This window comes from Danaus plexippus, chromosome Z (assembly GCF_018135715.1).
Source record: "Danaus plexippus chromosome Z, MEX_DaPlex, whole genome shotgun sequence".
NCBI lineage: Eukaryota > Metazoa > Arthropoda > Insecta > Lepidoptera > Nymphalidae > Danaus > Danaus plexippus.
In genome coordinates, this window is record NC_083559.1 from 3,310,116 (window position 1) to 3,329,778 (window position 19,663).

Below are 19,663 nucleotides of genomic sequence, written 5' to 3' on the forward strand. Positions count from 1 at the left end.
GAATATGTTATCAACATAAGTCTTACATATCAATTAATTTTATAAATATTTTTTCATTATTTTGTATATTACATAATATATTACTTGGAAGTTGAAACTTGAAATATTTATCTCCATTTCCACAGAGTATATCACAAACAAACTGAAGTATACAGCCTATATTTGGTAATTGACATGTACTCTTAGAAATAATAACATTTATTAATTATTATTACAAATAGATAAATAGCAATATTGGTATATTTAATATTTTAATACGTTTAAAATATGTTTTAATGACTGAAATAAAAGGCAACGTTGTTTTTTATTTTCTCTAAACATACCTCATACTCATTTACAACTTTATAGGTTAATAAACAATACCTCTTGTAGACATATCAAGTCTGATTTTATAATCCAGTTTCAAATACTATAAACACGTGTGTGTCCAGCATGTCCAGATTGGGTGCCCTTAATATTACAAAAAATTCTGGCGCTAAACACACTGCTACAGTCATATTTTTTCATGGTTCTGGTGAGATACTTTAGAGACGAGTTTTTATTTACATAAAGGAGTTTTATGTATAATTATAAATTTCTCCTCACAGGAGCAGCTGGTGATCATATGAAGGAATGGGTCCATTTATTAGCTAAAAATTTTGTTTTCCCACACATAAAAATTCTGTACCCAACAGCACCTCTACAGCCTTACACTCCGGCTGGTGGTCTTATGAGCAATGTTTGGTTTGACCGGCTAGATATTAATCCTAGAGCTCCCGAAGTTTTGGAATCTTTAGCTCAAATAGAAGTAGATATAAAAAAATTAATAAAAAGTGAAAATGAGGCTGGTATACCAAGTTCAAGAATAATTGTTGGTAATAAATTATTTTATTATACTATTTAGAATTGATTCTTTATATTTTAGTAGTTATTTTAGAAGAAGAAGATTTTTTATTAAATGTATATTATACTATTGTTATTAAAGGTGGATTTTCGATGGGCGGAGCTTTAGCCCTTCATACAGCTTATCGATGGGATCCAAATGTAGCGGGGGTTTTTGCTTTCAGTTCATTTTTAAATGATAATTCAGTGGTATACAAAGAGCTCAGAGACTCTGCTACTAAAGGTAAGACAAAATATAAGTTATTTTGAAGTATAGGTATTTATATATGTATTTTTAACATTATTTTCAGTCCCTTTGCTCCAGATACACGGTGACAGTGATGATTTAGTGGAATTGGCTTGGGGTGAAGCAACATTCAAAGAACTTAGAAGTCTAGGAGTACAAGGGAATTTCCATATTATGGAGAAGTTAGGACATTCATTGAATAAAAGAGGGTTGAATATCATCAAAGATTGGATAGACAAACATCTCCCTAATATATAAGGGTACTGTTCTATGGTCTATCTATTGCAGTACTGGGTCCGATGGTGTTAGTCTGGGGTTTAGCTGACATTTATATTATTAAGTATATGTGTCTGTTAGTATCTATGTAACTAGGACTACATAAAATAATGTAGAAACAAATTCATAATTAAATATTTACACTTGTTATATTGCACAAACATTTGTATTGTTTCTCTAACACCACAACCTTAACTAAAGCGATTTTGATAAGATGATAAATAATTTTTTTTATTTGCGGAATACAGTTTTATCTTTTAAAGTCTGAGGCAAGTTTTGCTATTTTATATTTTGCTGACCGACTCATAAAAACTTTATCATGCCACTCATAATCAAAACTGAAAAATCTAAAACATAAATATCCAATTTATATGTACTTTTCTTAAGGATAGAAGTTATCAAGAGGACTTTATTGTTGATTACCTTTAATTTATCTTAAATTGGAACTGTTTATATTCCATCTTTAATGAATAAGCCCTGATCTACATAAGTAAGAGAATGTTTAGCACTCGCTTTGCTAAAATTAGTTGTATAAAAATATATAACCAAAAAATCTATATGTACCATTGACTCTTGTGCTGAGCTGAAATTAGTATTGTTTATTTTTTTTTTTTAAATACAAAACAAAAAACAATGAGACTGGCCATTAGAGCAACCTTATACCTGGTTGGCCATAATATTTGTTGGGTAAAAACTAAGCGACAAATGTCATGCAATTTATTAAATGAACAGCAATGACAGACAATTGCTGTAATTATTAATGAGCTAATAGTAAGAAATTTAATTAGAAATGGGACCCAAAAAAGGTAAAGACCCTACTGAAGATGGAAATTATTGGAGAACATGTATTGAGGAGGCCCCACTGGACGATGATACATGGAAGGTTAAAGTAGTCCTAATTGAAGCGGCTGGAAGTGACCAAGATCGTATGTACTTAGATAGATTCGAGACTTACGCAGCGGAAGAAAGAAGATTTGTCATCAAAAATATATGTAAAACAGAAACTATATTTATGGTCAACCAACTTGGGGGAGAGAAAAAAGTGAAAGATGACAATTTAAGAGTATTTGAAGAAGGCCAAGCCTACCTTAAGGACAAAAAAGATATTCCTGCTGATATTTTGGCTTTAATAATTAAACATTTGATTTTGAAGATGAAGAGTGAATACCTGTTTATTAAACATCAAAGATTAGAAGTAAAAGAAGGTATTCAAAGAGAGTCTGCGACGATGATAAATAGGGCTGAAGTGAGAGGTACTGTTAACGTCAAGCAACCAGAACCCGCCGAGCCACCTGAACCACCAGCTAAAGGTAAAAAGGGTGAAACTGAAGTTGACCTGAAGGCGTTTGAGATTGATGAAAATAAAAAGTATAACACTATGCTAAGGGTTAGGGGTGAGGAATGGCGGGACAAAGTATATATTGATGACTATCCGATAGACGGGCCGAACCTTTACGTTGCTGTTACAGGTTTTGTTGAACCTGACTTGGCAGGTTGGCTGATTAAAATCGGTATCCCCTTAACCGCTGTAGTTCAAGTGCGTATAGATTCGTCAGATAGCGCTGTACCTTCAAATTTGTATCGAGCTTCGAAAAGAGGCCAAAGCCAAACTGAATTATTAATGGAAAAATCATTAAAATTTTGGGAGGATCTGCAGCAGCTTCGTATTCACAAAGAAACAGCGGACGATTTTAAAAACACAGCATTTGTTGTATTCACTCCACCGTATTGGGATACAGATGAACTTTCAGGATCTCCAGAGAAAATTTATGATGAACTATGTTATTTATTATACGATGTACAAGATTTGACTAGACAACACGTAAATTTTATAGAAAATATGGATATTATAAATATACCGGAAGAAAATAAAAATGATCGCTACCAAAATTATTACAATAAGTTAATAGAGGAAATACCTTTGGAGTGTGTCAATACCTATTTAGTTTTGGATAGCATTATACAGGTTGTTTGTAATTGTGATATAATGGAAGAGAGTAGCACGGGGTCCTTATCAACAACACTGATATTCAATCCAACAGATCAAAATATGAAAGACGACGACAAAATACGTAAAGCAGAAAATCTCGTTAAAGATGTTATGGGACAATTGTGTAAAACTGACATAGACAAAAAGAAATATCGTTTAACTTACGGAGAGGAATACGAAAGTCACAAAAATCCTATTGTTATAATACATGGTGATATTTGCAAATACAATACTTTTCATCTCGGAAACATAAACTTAGATGACATCGTGTGGTCTATGCTGTTTGGCATGCCAATTCACAGTTTATTCCAAAACAGATCTAAAGCCACAGGCGAAATAGAAGCTAAGATAAATTTTCACGTCAACGTCCTACTATCGTGTTTTGATAGGAATGATGTTGAAACTGCCGAGTTAGACAGACTTTTACATATATTAGCCTGTCGCAAGCTGTATAACAATAGAAGTTCATTGAAAAAACATCATTTAATGTCCTCAAACATTACAGAATTTAAGAAGACATATTTAAAACGAAGCATTCTAGCGGAACCGTTGACTAAGTCATCTGTCTATAAATCTGGAAGTTCAATATCACATTCATTCCCATCGATAATTAAGAGCTTAGAAGGTTCAAGCAAATCTTCTCTCGACGAAGACGATGAATCTACTCGCATTAAATTTCTATTCGACTGTCCAGATATCAGTGAGTTAGTGTCCGCAGCCGAGATAGCAAATGAAAAACCGATTAGTCACATGATAGAAAATTATGAATTTTTTGAAGACTTTAATGGTACATGTGCCTTTCAAATACTTTTAGAAGCTTTTAATAGTTTCAATTGCGTTGATTACAAATATTGTGAAGTGACAGATTGCATTATATTGATGTTTTTTAATAGTCATGACAAGGAAGGTGTAGCTCGAGAAGATTGGCGTTGCCATATTTCTACGCCCCTTTGTTTGCAGGATTTTTTCGATTTCGTTCTAGAAGAACACATAGATTGGGTCCAGAAAGAGGAAAAAGCTTACGACGAAAACATGATGCTCAAGTCTCTGTCTGAATGTAAAGACTCTAAAGATTTATTAGCGACTAAAACGTGTGTAGAAAATTTGGATGTGGATATGGAACTGCTTATCGAGGGTTCACTTAAATTTGAGGAATTTAATAAAATAGAAGCTGTTAGTGAAGAGACCTCCGAGTCAAAACTATTTTCAGAAAAGAAAATTAACTCGCCCAGATCTACTATAGAAGCAGATTCTAGGAGTAGCAAAAAAACTAAAACAACAGCAAATTTGACGCCGAAATTCGAAACTGAAAAAAACGCAGAGGAAGAAAAAATTAAAAGACCATTTTCTGGTTACGATTTGGGGGACAGGAGGGTTGAAGTTTTTGGCAAAGATTCTATTTATTTTTCTAAAGACGGTACTAGAGTATCGAGTTTTTATTCCTTGTTAATTCCAATGAATTTAGAATATGTTATATTAAATGTGAAACCGGGCTATGAATGTAATGAGTTCTGGATGCACAAAGCTTTGGGTGATTTTGTAACACCTGACGTGATTGATATATGTGAGTCATTTAGAATTAAATGTAAAGACGACGTCACGGTGTACCTAAAAAAGCAACTATACCAGGTGCCAGTTCCGGTAGTCAATACTTCACGAGAAAACACTAAAACCAAAGATATTACAAAATCACCAGATACGAGTAATATAATCCAAGAAATATTTAATACTAAATCGTTTCATTCTTTTTACGTAACGTGGCCCAATGGCGTTATAACCGAGAGTGTACACGAAAACAATTCCCCCACGTTATCCCACATCAAGCAGTACAATTCCTCACAATCATTTGACGATAAAGAGGAAATGCGATGTATAAGTTTGAATGGAGAAGTAATAGTTTTTCTAACTAATGGGGACATAGAAATATTAAAACCGGATTCTACTTACATCAAAATAACTAAATGCGAAAAAAGATCCGTTGCTGAAGAAGTTGAAGATATTAACAGCATTGCCAGTTCAGATAAAAGTAAAAAAGGTAAAGGTAAAGAGAAAGGGAAAGAAAAACTAAGTAAAACCTCGTCTAAAACATCCAAAAATATCTTTGATGACACCAACATAAAACCAGTCGAATTCGAATTGGTTATCGACGAATTTGAATCAATAGAACCAAATGGCTTAAGGCAAAGGTGCATTGAAGGGGACACTATTGATATTGAAAAATTACTTATAAGAACAGCAACTGATTATTGTTTGGGAGAGGTATTTTCGAAACGTATGGATGGAACGACTACATTATTAAATAAAGACGGAATACACATAGTTACATTTCCCAATAATACTAGGATTCTAACAAAATTTATCATTGAAGACGCAGAAGTGTACCCGGAGTGGACTTTAGAAGAAATTGAATATCTATCTATGTTCGCTTTTGACGTTGAGGTGGAAGCTTTAAAGTCTAAAAGTTCGATTTCCCAAAAAAGTTTTGCAGCTCCATACAGCTTCGGCCAGGGTGAAGAAAGTAACATTAGTGAAAAACTCAATATAGAGGAAGAAGTTTGTGAAGAGGAACGCAAAGATGGTTACATTTCAGTGCATATAATTTATACGATAGAACATGCCAATTTCACAACAATAACAATTGATAAATCTAACGACAAAATATTAGTTGAATCTCCAAATAATTCCCGGGTTACGTACGAAAGTAACGGAAATTATGAATTCACTTTGGATTCTCAAACATCTGCCAAATTCGATGGCGAAAACCTAAACATCTCTTATGAGGCATGCCCTGAATGTAAGTCCTTCACTAGTTGTAATGTTAAAATTAAATCCGAGGAATTAAGCAGCGTAACACAAATGCAAAGAAACTGGCTGAAAATGAATGATTCTCTGTGCAAGAAAATAGTTGTTAATGAAGAGGGAAATATCAACATTGTACAAGAATCCTGTTGCGATAATGTATTTCATGATAAGGATTCTGTATTTTCAGAAGAATTGACAAATTCTGCGGATCAAAATAATAAAGACAGAGCAGAAAGTTCTATTAGCCCAAATGGTAAATGTAGAGAGAACTACGAAGCGAAAGCCTTAAGATTCTTTGTACTTAGGCGGTAAGTTTTAATTTTAATGTATAATAATTGATTTTAATTTTAACGATAAAATAATTTGTTACAGATAAATATTTTACAATTTTGGGTCGCCTTTTTATGGTTTTTAGTTCATATTTCTAATTCATATCCTTATCTAGCGAACTAACCTGTTCAGAGTTGGTGCATCGTGCTCTTATAGAACAGTATAAATCGAAATGTCGATGGAAGCCATGGTGTTCCATTAATCAGTACGATACCTTTGGTGATCATCGGACATTGTGGTCTATTCTATCTCCTGTGCAGATTAACGAAACTGAGGTTTGCTTGGGCCTGTCACATACATATTATCGTTTATGTACCTCACACACACACAAAATGTTATCTAGAACTAAGAAAAGGTGATATTGTATAATTATCTTCTAGAAATGGCTCATGGAATCCAAACTTGCAAATAAACCAAAGCATTTGACTTATAAGGATCTAGAAAAAGACGCTGGGAAAGGTTTTTATCATTGGATGCGACCATACAAAAGGTTTCAACCAAAACCTATAAAACCCGACAATGTCCTACCTGAAAGATTACCTAGAGCATATGTTTTACGGTATATACATATATATCTTCTTTATCATCGTGATTGGTTGAAATTTGTCTTCCAATAACTTTATGAACCTTCGACTTTATTGCAAGAACTCTTGAGCAGCAGTGGAGAGACGGCGATCGGGAAGAGTTGAAAGGTGCGAAGGAGTTGTTAAATGCAATCCTCCGTTATCGACATGTCATGGAGGCTGACAGTGAATTGATTCTAAATGTTCCTATTTACGACCCAAGACCAGAAGACGAGAGAACTACGGGCGAGATAGTTCAAGCTATAGCCCATAAGTATAAAATATAACACTATGCAAACTCACAGATTATTTGAATTATTAGAGTATTTTCAATAGAATTGGTGATCGTGGTTCCTTAGGGTCTATGAAGATTTGAAGAATCGCTTGAAAGAAGACGTTCAAAGCCGTGCTAGACCGTCCATAACAACTAAACCAGCGCCACCTGAAGACCTATCGATACAAGGAGAGGTAGATGAAGGTAACAGCAAACTGTGTGACGACAGGTGTCGTAAAGAATATTCTCTACGATTATTGTTGATGACGGCAAATGGTCACAGATGATCGTGAGGAGTTTTTGGACATCGAAGAAGAAGCGAATCCTGCGCTGAAGGAGGCAGACTCCGCCGTTCAGATGTCAAGCAACCTCAAGCGTTATTGGCGTCGGCGTGCCGAGGAATATAAGGAAGAACAGTTTTATAGGTTGAGTAGTTCGTATTATTAGACGAGTATTATTAATTATTTATAGGTGAGACCAATGGTACGTTTGATCAGGTATTTGCTGCGTGAGGGCAGTGTTCCGCCTTACTTTAGAAACGTCCTCGGCGGCGCCATCTGGTGGGAGATGAACAATACAACAGATGAAGCGGTGACGAAGTCTGAACGTCGCAAGATGAAGTGCGTGTGCGAAGAAGAATCTTCCCCCCTGCCAGAAAATCCTTCTGAAATTTAAGTTCTGCGAATTTAAGTTAGAGCTCTTGTATTAAAAGATATTCTACTGTCGTCATAGATAGTGGGGTGTATAGGAATTTTTTGTTTTGGGCACAGATAATGATATCTTAGTTATTGATATAAGTTGACACTATTTATCGAATTCTATATCTGATTCGGAAATAAAGATTTAATGTCAAAAAAAGTATCACAGGCATAAGACATGTGAGGTACATTCTTGTTTACAGCGCAGTGTTTAATTCCAAAAAGAAAAAGTTGTGCCTAACGAATATTATATTTATATTAATAGTATGATTACAAAGTTTCTTAGGTATAAAGGTTGCCAAAAAAGAGACTGGCTTTTGAATTTATTTTAATTAGTATAGATTGTATAAATTATACATGGTAATTATTTGCGTCTGTTAAATCACTGGTGAAAATATAATTTACATTAAAAATAATACTTACGCCACAAAACGACCTTATCTAACTTTTAAATAGTAGACGTCTTTTGTTTTTTTTTTTTATTTACTTTGCATTAACAGCGGGATCCCATAAATATTATGACATACTTATTTAACTTTGTTCATTTAAGTGATTATTAGTAGGTATTTATACACATCAGCATACTGAAAAGCAAGGTTTCTTGTGTTTGCAGAATAAAAAAAAGGGCGAGTTATTGTTGTAATCAGCTTTTGTACCTAGGTAAATACCTACCTATCGGAGCAAATGCTACACAAAGGTCGGATATCACGGCTTACACTCCGTACAAAGGTAGTGGGAAATGCTTTGAAATTTACAAACATATTAATAAATACAATTATGTACATCAAGAGGTTTTTATTTACAATCGCAATTAATATACTACTTAGTTATATATAGATAATAATTAATAAACTACGAAATAATAGGTATAAATGTCTCATTTTGCACATTAGTTTTTGATTATTTCTTATGAATTAATTAAGATAATTAAATAACTAAAACTAGTGCTAATTTCTAAGCTGTATTTTCTCAACTTTACCCTAATCACAAGTAGGTATATTTTACAATTATATTGTCAAATTTACGAAATATAAAACGGAAACGTTACGTTTGCAGTTTTGCGATGCAAACGTGCGGTAAGCTACGTTGCCCCAAACGCTATTTTTTAAAACACTGACTACCTAGTCATTTAGTTTTACCGAAAAATGTTCGCAGAGAGCTTAAAAAATCAGAGTGTAGTTCGAGAGCCTATTACTTTACTTTATGAAGTATGTTAATGAATATTAAGTAAAAACGTGCTACTGTCAGTAACACAGATAATAGCCTCAATAGGCCCTAGCTATCTGTATGCATAGCTCTTTCATTCCCATCGGTTCGTATAGACTCATTTTAGAACTTTTCGGAGCTATTTATTATTGTAATCAGGTTTACTTTTAGTTTAATGATATCTAAGACTTTCGCGAGTTTTATTCATTTAAATGAAAGTAATATTTTTCGAATATAATACTACGCGTGCTTTATTTTTTGTTAAAAAACTACATACTCCCCACGTTTCGGTTACTTTTCAGCAGCCGTGATCACGGGCAGACGAGATGTGAATGTATGTCTTGTTTTTAGTTTATATAAAAAAGAATTTAATAACGGAAAGAAATTAATTTTGGGTGAGTATATTTGTATTTAGGATATGAAGATGTGGAGGAAAAGGGGGACGGTGTAGGAAATCCTTCTTTAAGCAGAGGGGTGCTCCGGCATCAATTTGACCAGCGCCCTTATCTATTTAGCGGGGCTACATAAAAGTATACCTATATATTATAGGCAATCGCCAACCACCTACAAAATGTTTTCATAATAAACCTACTTATGTTTTTTGTAATAAAAAAATACTTTTTTCTTCGTCTTAAAAGTGATTATACAAGCAGGGCTTATTTATATAAATTATCTTACAAAAAAATTTCAGTGACGAGATTTCTATTCTTATTTCCGAAGAGTAATCTCATAGATTCAGACAAAGCCATATATAAAATTAAGTGACGATCTCAGTGTTTTCAAATTTATATAGAAACCAATTTACTTAATAGGCGAGTAATTTGACCCTCACGCATAAATACGTTTATTATGTGGGATATTTTTTTTAATTTTTAATTATTTGCGTCTTATCTAACACACTATCTTTTTTTTAAATGAGTTTTCCTCCTCTTGGTCGTCCAAAATATTTATTGATTATAGAATATCGTGTATTCAAAATCATAAAAGGTGTAGGATTTACGTCTCAATTTATTTAGTAACGTTACAGAATTTTTTAAGTTCCTCAATAGGTGTTATCTACAGACTTCTTTTAATATAACTCAACTGAAGTATAAAATTTATATTAGTATAAAGTATTTATTTCATACATGAGGACATAAAGGGTTTAATTGATTTTATTAAATTTAATGAAAAGAAAAAATACTCATTACGAAATAGATATGTATATTTTCTAACACAAGTGTTTTAAGTTTTGAGATATTGGGTACGTACCCTTAGTTTAATTTTCTTATATGAATATTTAAAATCTTAGTTTATGGATATAGAAACTTTTTTCTTAAAGAATTGTCTTTTAGAATATATGTCTTAAGTGTTATAGTAATATGTAGTTTTTATAGATTCTCTTTCTCATACGTCAGTCGCTGTCTTCAGCAAGATGACTTGATTTGGCGATTTATCATGTCTGTCCCATGATAGTATGGTTGCATGTGATTTCATCTTCAGCCAACAAATCGGTTGAAGCCGATTGGTGTCTCTGCATAGAGCGGTGTGGCTTCAGATAGAGTTTTGTGAGTGAAACGAATGGCGGGAGATGTTTTAGACCACGTAGGCGAATTCGTTGTCAATTTTCCCCACCGCTTTTACCGTAGAGATGCCGAGCCAGTGGCGAAGAGGCGCTCAGCCGCTGATGATTGGTCGATGAGCCGGCCAATGTGAGCAACGCCCGCACATCGGCCCTAAGCACGAAAGGGATCACTCTTGATGCTCACAACCCACATGGCATACAGTCTGGCTGCGGCCCTTGCCATCGATTGTGTCGTTGACGCCATTTGGATGCGCTAATGTTTACCAACAAATGTCATTGTTAATTGTGTGTGCCTGTGCTTTGTATTGGGATGTGAAGGAGCTGTATTTTACACCGAACGCTTTCACTTCACGTGAGTTGTAGTTGCTAATATATTAATTGCTTCCGCTGACTGATAAGAGATGGCGCTAGGTGGTGTGATGTCTAAACCAGTCGTGTCATTGAACTGGGATGTTATGCGACGACCTTTATCAGATTGTTTGTTTTGTTTAAGTTATGCTATAAATTCGGTTATTAGACGTATTATTGTTGAAATGTCACGAAACAGCTATTCCGTAGGAGCCTGATGTACGGTTATGTACAAAAGTAGCAATTTCGAGTTAATTTAATTGGTAGAACATTACATGTCTCTTTTCATTAGAAATTATTAACATACAGCTAACATTATAATCGAATAGGATTTATATCAGGTAGTAGACAATGTTGCTGTGTGGTCAGTTTGTAATCGAGAACGTTTAATGACCCTGACCTAAGCGTTCGCTCACATATCTTACATTGTAATTTGTAAAGTGACTACGTAACCCTTGTTCTTAGAAATTAAAACTACTATTATGTAGCCTAGTTGAATAATATATCTACAGTAGTTCTAATAGCCATAATAACGAAGCGTTTACTTCAATCTGCTGACTTTGTTTGTCAAAGACTTTCTAAATATACCAGATTTAGTGTGATAAAAGAGAAATTTGACATAACTTATTGTTCTCTAAGTTGCTATTTATATTCAAAAAAAGTCATATTCAGTAACAACCCATTTTTATAAATATTATGCTTAAAGTCATAGTGCATCTATTACTTATAAGCAAAAAAGTAATTAACTGCTGCCAGTTTGACGGCTGTAGTTCCAAAGACAATGACAATGACAATCAATATAAGGACACTTCATGTGGAATTATTAAACAAAGTACGGTTTTTTTGCAGTATTTTATTTTCACTTCTATTCATAGACAATATTTGGTTTAAATTTGCTTGTATCATTTTGTCTTTCAATTAATGGATGTCTTTTTCTTTTCGAAATCATTTCCTTGAGGAGATTCTGTCTGAAATAAGAACATGAATTTTTATAAATAGTCGTCTTTATAAAAAGTAATTGACTTATAACTAAATCCTGCAAAAATAAGTAAACAACAAACTTGTCTTAATAAAATAATTACAGCTAGTAAAACCACTAAATTATTCGTATGCAATGTACAAGAGTGAGTCGTTTATTCGCTCGAACAGAACAGGAAGCTAATATTTCTAACATCTCCATTAGTTCCGTATTAATAATAATAATAATAATAATAATAATTACAAAATAGTTCACAAATAAATAGCATACAATTAGACTACTATCTCATTTATAAAAATGTCTCATGATTGAAGTATAAGTGTCTATTTTGATTATTCTCAAATTTTTTTCTACTAGGCTCGATTATTTTCATTTTTGAATAAAGAACTTTGGGTCATTAGAAATAAACATAAGACGTTTTCGAATGATTAAGTCAATGTTTCTTATCGACTAACTGTTATATGATTTTGAAATGCAATCAAATATCAATTAATAATGTATTTAACTAATTAGATATTTATTGTATGAAATTAGCTTTTACATTAATTAATATATATTTTCCTATTCTAAAATTTAAGGCACTTTTCGTGCATTAAATTTCACATTAAAGAAAAAAATTGTTATAATATTTTTTTAAAGCTAACTAAGAAATCTTATCTTTATGTGACGAAGAATTCGTAGTGACAGTTTTATGTCTGAAAAATAAATGGTAGGTATGGTTTTTTACAAGCTCATTGACCGAAATTGTAATTTTTTGGGGATTTCTAACTCCGGTTGGGATGAGTGATTATAAAAAATATTTTGTCCAAATCTAGGCATATTATAAATAAATATTTTCAATCGTTTCACTACTTATGAGCATTTCAAGGTTTCCATTCAAAAAATTTGTTTCAAAAAAGTGCTAAAAACGCTCCGACTGTAGTGATTATGTGAGTTTTGTGGTAAGAGCATATAAAAATAAACTTGAAAACAATATACTTAAAAACTAAAATTAATTAAAGCAATTTGTAATAAAATTATATCTTAATTATTTATCAAAATAACCATACAAATATTAACGCAAATTACATAATAGTAAAAATAAGATACAATGATATATTTGTCAACATTCCAATGCTGTTTTTGTATGTAAATACAAATTGTAATGCTAAAGTATTGTCAATGGACATTAAAATGTAATAAATCTGTTTGGTAAAGCTCTATAACGTGCTATTTCAGTTCGTGATATGGAAGCGAAGAGTCGTGTTTATCTTAGATAATAATTCGATGGAGAGGCAATGTTTTATTTATATATGAATAAAACAAACGAAAAGCACTCATTTTGATAGTCAAATACAGCGACATATTCTATGATCGGTTGTGAATTTTCCCAAGAAATAATCATGTATGTATATGTAGCTATATTTAATTTTAGGTACACAGTATAAAATGTCTATTATTTTGTAATTAACATAAAATTTCATTAAATAAGTACATTGATTTATGAAAAATTTGTATGGAAATTCAACAGATTTTTCCTTAAATAGCTGTCATGACTTTTTACCTTTTTTTGATATAAATCAGCTGAACGTAATACAAAGTAATACACGCTGTAGATTGTTGGTTTTATTAGGGCAACACTAAACATGTTGTTTTCAAACGGTAATTTAATAATAATCACGAAATAGTGTTTAAAATTGTCTTGATAAATCTACATAAAACCTTTATAATGAAAATATTTGATACATTTACATGGCAACATTGTTATAATTTTTTTTTTATATTTTTATATATGGTTGATTATATTATATTCAGCTTAAATTTAATAATATCTCAAGAAGTGAACTAACTTAAACTAGCTGTAATTAATTTTAAAAAAGACTCAATTTTTATATTTAGCTATTACCTGTCACTTTGCTCGAATAATAACTATACCTCCTTTGAGATTCGTCATTGACGTCGCCATCCTTATGAAGTTTTTTTCTATTCCTCAAAGATACCTCCATCAGCTCCTGACTTGTGAGAGTACTTTCCATGACAATGAACTTTCGATTGCAAAAAGGTTTCAAAATCCACTCATAACTGAAGGAGTAATAGAATACCAAACATATATGTACTTTAAAATTGACAACGTTACCTTTTTGATACGGTTAAAAAGAAGCTAAAGTTACTTCTTACAACCTTGCCTACTAGCAGATGAAAGTCCAGTCAAAATCGGACGAGATGTTTCGGCGATTAGCGAGAACAAACAGCAACATTTTAAAAGATCTATTGACGAGCGTTCACTGAAAAGCTATTAATTTAAAATAACAACAACAAACGTAACGAATTTATTTATTGATATATATTTAGAAATTATAATAATTTTTCAAGATTTACATTACGTAGAAAGCGAAAATTTTAGTCAAAGACCAAAATCTCATACAAAAAAAACATCTCTTTTATCATACATGTTCTCTAAATTGGTTTACAAATATTGGGAAATTATGTTTTACATACAAAAGACAATATATATATACACACATATATATTTTCCTTCATCAAAACCGCATTATTTAAGTACATTAAAATCTGAATAATTAATTACCAGTCATTATAAATTGGTGTAACAAACATATCTTCAATAGATGCTAAGTCTATTCTCATTGACTATTCCCTACTAATGCAAATACGTAATCGCATATCAGATCACAAAACTCCACAAAGATATCATGACATTGCGTAATACAGAAATAAAATTTATTCAATAATATCAAGGGACGAAAACATTCCGTTAAAATGATTATTAATAACATTATCCATCAAACGATAATGTGTCGTAAGTGTAGATCTATAAAATTTATTTTGCGTTGTTGTTAATCATATAAGCTCAGTAGTAAAGAATGAAATAAGTCTCACTACACTGTCATCTGACCCGAGAAATCCTGTTCTCAGCTTTGTAATAGCTTAATTGAATCGATATGACGAAGACAAAAGAACATACGAGAAGATTCTTCGCTTGGACTCACTTTGTTTTTGATAATTTTCTTCTTAATGCAGAAAATAAAAAACAATATTAATAGATTTCTTAATAAAAATGATTTGTTTTTATCATATTTGAATACATTAACAGTACATTGTCAGTAGTATTATACTTTTATAATTAACCGCTAAGGAATCGGATCAGACAAACGAGCTTCTGTTATCATATCAATCTTAGTTGCACGCTTATTCAAGTTAGAATTCACTACATACGAATGGTTTCTCGTTTCTACGTTACAATATGACGCCTAATGTTTTATGAATCGAAATCTTTTAACGCTCCGCGTGTAATGTGAAGCTGTCAACTTAGAATAAGTATGATGCTCGATATAAATGTCTGTAATAAAAATCTCGTCTCATTCCCGACGATCTCTAAAAGAAACGAATCTGCTCTGTTTATTAATTTAAAACACTTCATTATTGTTATATGATTGTCTTCTTTGTTACTTTTATTATTTTGATACGTAACCGGAAATTTCATTCAATTTTAAAAAGCTCCTGAAGTATTAGTTGTCATTTAAGGATTACACTTGCACATAAGACATGAAAACGAGTAATAACAGTCCAATAATGCGTTACGTCATTATAGAAAGAGCCGATACTCTCAAAACAATGGATGGATGTTAGCCAAACATAGATAAGAACAACCGCACGGAAATAAACGTCATCAAAATCGGTCGCTCCCTTTGAGAGCTACGATGCCGCAGAAAGACACACACACATAGACGTAAATAGAACTTTTAAGAAATCCTAATAAACCTTTATAATTATTGTTTGGTTTTAGAATAGCTAATTAATAAAAATTATCATACATAAACATTATTGATTAGAAAAATTTTAATAGAAACATGTAAAATACAATAATACGTATTTAATAAGAAAAACTAAAGATATGATAAAATCATTTAACTTATACCGTATAATGGCGTTGTACGCTACATTATAATGTATGTGAGCCCCGACGTTGTCATCTTTAAAGAGCGCCAACTCCGCTTGTTTGACAGACCACAGATTAAAAACGACTTAATTTAAATATAGAAAATATACAATAAATTAATTTCTTTACTTCTTCATAAGTGTGCCATTCAAAAAAAAAATTAAATCTAAAGATATTAATTTTTAATGATTGTTAAAGTTATTAGTAAGAGTAAGCTTTGATCTCATTACCGGGATTGAAAGCAAATTCTTTTTATACAACCAGTGAGTACTCGGGTTTATTGAATGCAGTGAATGTGTCTTGGCTCGTTTCTCTTTTTATCAAAAACAATGCAGTATAACTTCAAAATTAATCTCAACAAGCCCATCTCTAAGTTTATTAATCGGTATTATTAGCACAACTTTCGTCACAATACATACGAAAAGTGTCGACTGTATTCTGTTACGTCAATACTAGTTTACAATGTGACTAGTTTTATAAATGAATAACTGTAAACGTTCAGTGCGTAGTGTGACGTACAAACTCAGAGTAAGCATAAGCCTGAGAAGTTGCGAAAAGTATTCTAATGTTCATTATATTAGAGGTTTCTGTATATAAGAAGTATTTTTTTTTTATTAAATAATGTACAGTGATTATTTAGACCTATTACTATACTATATATAAAAAAAAAATATTTTTTTTATAAAAAAGACGTAAAATTTCTACCGTTAGCGTATGTTAATGTGATTTCTTTCCAAACATTTGTCTGCAGATTATTGATATGTTTAGATACCTATCGCCTATAGAGTGTTGTATTAAAAAAATACTGTCTACCCAATTCTATTTACAAAAATAATGGGTTAAACATTTTTGCTAGATCCTTTTTTATGGATCTAAAATCAATATGCCTTTACTTTTTTAAGAACCTATGCCTGGAATTAATTCTGTAATAAATTAATCCTAATTCGGCATCTCATCAGGTAGGACTAAATGCCAAAGATTATTTCGCTAACCTACAAATAAGTAATGAAAATTTTTTGAACTAAACTCTTATGATTGTTACTTACAGCGGGCGGACTTTGTCTATTTAAATCATGTAGTTTACATTTCTTATTGTAGTAGAGAAGTGAAAAAACAACAATTTTATTTATAAGTTCATATTAAGATAATTTGTCCGCACCTAGAGAAAGATTTAGCCCCCTATTTTACGGGTCAAGGTTATTTGAGTTCATTTTAATACTTTAACTTAAATACAATCCCAAACTGAAATTCCTGCTTGCAACTCACAGTATACTAGATGTTTTCGAACGATCGATACTCGACCGTAAGTCATTGATTATTTTAATTTCAATTGTAGAATAGTAATGTGATTATGTTTGACATTTAGTTATATACAAACATTGAGGAATCTTTACGGATTGACGTATTATAAGTTTGGTTTAAAATTATGTTTCTTTCTAATAGATTTTGAGGAAAAAATATCATCCCTACGTAGGTGCTAATAATTATTTAGACTTAAACTTTGACTATGCGATATACTATGTTCTTCTGTTCACGGACTTATGTGATATGTTGTTAGTTATATAATTAATTAATCGATCACAATTCTCTTTTGTCATCTTGAAGTATAATAGTGAAACAAATAAATAATAATAATCAATTATTAGTTCTAATTAACTTAACAAATAACAGTAAGTATTTGATTTACTTTAGTGTTATAAATGGTATACCGTTTATTTTAGTTTAAAAACTATACATCTTTAATATAATTATAAACTACACAAAATCCGTTAGAACGTTGAGAGCTTAGTTGTCTCAAGGGGATAGATTAAATGAGAAGTAATAAGGCAGAAAAATGAATGACAGATATAAAAAACAAAGAGTTAGAAGAGGATGTGGACTTAAATTTCCTTTAAGATCTACCGTTGTCACATCAAAAGAAGATAATTTCTAACAGCTGGCTCAACCGACCTGTTTAACACCCGTCGGATACCAATGATAAAAAATATTTACGGATTTTCATCATGGCTTTACGTAGAAAGCAAACTTTATTAGATTATTTGTCAGTATAATGTTTAAATATGTTAGCCGAATTATTTTAGAAAGGCGCGAAAATAGATGCAAAAGTCTAATAAATCGGTAAAAAAACTTATTTGTATAAGTGTTGTTGCTAATTATTTGAATTTTAATACATGTTATTATAATAGTCGAAAATATAATGGATTTAAATGATTACCTTACAATAAAGATTTGTAATAATCTGAAACTAGGTACACCTGTATACCTACCGATAAATCGTTATCGAAAATTTGTCGATAAAGTATCATGTCAAATCCCTATTGATTTTTATGTTGTCACTCCTTGTTCTAAATTTGAATGTGTTCATCATCTGTCTTTCACTTCATCAACTCTATAACCACGTGTCTAATATTTGAAACTTTTAATGTTTTTTTTTATATTAATAATTTTATATAATATAAATATTGCTTTTCCGTTTCTCGAACTACTATCGTCTATATTACAAGTGGCGTAAAAATCGAAGATGTAAATGAATAATGACAAATTCTATGTAAAAAATAACACAACTTTTTTGTCCGGCTTTACGTTTGATGTAATCTTACCAAATGTGTCAATACGAAATATTTATTCAGGACCCGGTCAAGAGAGATCAGGAAATTAATACATATATTAGAGGTGATAGATTATAAATCATAAACTATACAAATAAAATAATCAGAATTATCAGGTTTCACTTATTACTTTTTCTCTGAAAAGTTTTTTTTTTTTAACTATTTTTAGAATTTTTTATACTTGAACGTTCTTTAGATCTAGCAAGGTTGACTGTGATCACTTACGCTGCTTAGAAATGTTCAATTTAGATTAAAAGCATTTTAATGTTTATTAGACCAATTTTTAGTCAGCCAATTAATACCGGTTAACACATGGGTGAAAATTTTGACCAAAAATAACAACGTTATGGCAAAAAGTGCGTGGTCAAATTGAATTTGTTGCTCTATATAATTTTTTTAACAAGTAAATGAATATTTTATCTCTATCCTCTATTATGGTAGGTATTTAAAAATATAAAATGCGAAGACGTAAAAACCATTTATTTCAATGTATTTTTATGTCATCATTGCTTTTATTGGTTGTGTAACATTTTATTCGTGTTGTAATTTTTTGTGAATATGTTCTGATTTTAACACAAAGCTGTTGTTGATGAATAAAACTTGCTCAAGCTCTATTGTATAAGTATAAAAGTTTTTACAAAAGAACAACGTCAGAGAGAATTTTGAGTTTTTTGTTAATTAATATTCTTACATAATAGTTAATACAGTCATCGCGGGTATATAAAACACGGACTTTTAAATGTCTGTGTTTGTTCTGACGTTCCAAACTCGTGGTAGTGATGTAAAACGATTTCGATCACTTCATTTCTTTAACCATAAAGAAAATAAAGACCGAATATACGAATAAATATAATTTATTCAATGAATATTATTTATCTATGCCTATAAAATAAACTAGAAAATTTATAAGTTTTTTATTTATTTTCAAAGAATATTTCAAACGTAAATTTCTAATAAACAATTTTTTTTTTAAACTCGT

The 19,663-nt window shown here is 31.3% G+C and overlaps 2 protein-coding genes across 4 annotated transcripts; both read left to right on the top strand.

The window, feature by feature from the left end:
* Positions 1–147: 147 nt before the first annotated feature.
* LOC116777391 (lysophospholipase-like protein 1) lies at positions 148–1,545 on the top strand. Of its 3 annotated transcripts, none has more exons than XM_032670911.2 (5): positions 148–165; positions 349–514; positions 588–854; positions 965–1,105; positions 1,173–1,545. In XM_032670911.2, the coding sequence occupies exons 2-5, from the start codon at positions 433–435 to the stop codon at positions 1,364–1,366; spliced, it is 684 nt and encodes a 227-aa protein (XP_032526802.2). In that variant the 5' UTR covers positions 148–165; positions 349–432; the 3' UTR covers positions 1,367–1,545. The 3 variants fall into 3 exon arrangements, with proteins under 3 accessions (XP_032526802.2, XP_032526803.2, XP_061382459.1); XM_032670912.2 differs by lacking the exon at positions 148–165 and adding an exon at positions 168–237; XM_061526475.1 differs by lacking the exon at positions 148–165 and adding an exon at positions 174–291 and having other exon boundaries at positions 373–514.
* A 517-nt stretch (positions 1,546–2,062) lies between these two features.
* LOC116777974 (uncharacterized) lies at positions 2,063–8,818 on the top strand. Its single transcript, XM_032671800.2, has 7 exons — positions 2,063–6,484; positions 6,622–6,781; positions 6,887–7,065; positions 7,152–7,343; positions 7,429–7,547; positions 7,627–7,768; positions 7,841–8,818. The coding sequence occupies exons 1-7, from the start codon at positions 2,175–2,177 to the stop codon at positions 8,016–8,018; spliced, it is 5,280 nt and encodes a 1,759-aa protein (XP_032527691.2). The 5' UTR covers positions 2,063–2,174; the 3' UTR covers positions 8,019–8,818.
* Positions 8,819–19,663: the final 10,845 nt, after the last annotated feature.

Excerpts from the sequence above, each read along its gene's own strand:
- LOC116777391 (XM_032670911.2), top strand. The coding sequence starts at position 433 with ATGTCCAGATTGGGTGCCCTTAATATTACAAAAAATTCTGGCGCTAAA. Across the intron at positions 515-587 it reads CATATTTTTTCATGGTTCTG|GAGCAGCTGGTGATCATATG; the intron begins GTGAGATACTTT and ends TTCTCCTCACAG. Across the intron at positions 855-964 it reads AAGTTCAAGAATAATTGTTG|GTGGATTTTCGATGGGCGGA; the intron begins GTAATAAATTAT and ends TTGTTATTAAAG.
- LOC116777974 (XM_032671800.2), top strand. The coding sequence starts at position 2,175 with ATGGGACCCAAAAAAGGTAAAGACCCTACTGAAGATGGAAATTATTGG. Across the intron at positions 7,344-7,428 it reads GTTCAAGCTATAGCCCATAA|GGTCTATGAAGATTTGAAGA; the intron begins GTATAAAATATA and ends GTGGTTCCTTAG. Across the intron at positions 7,769-7,840 it reads AAGGAAGAACAGTTTTATAG|GTATTTGCTGCGTGAGGGCA; the intron begins GTTGAGTAGTTC and ends ACGTTTGATCAG.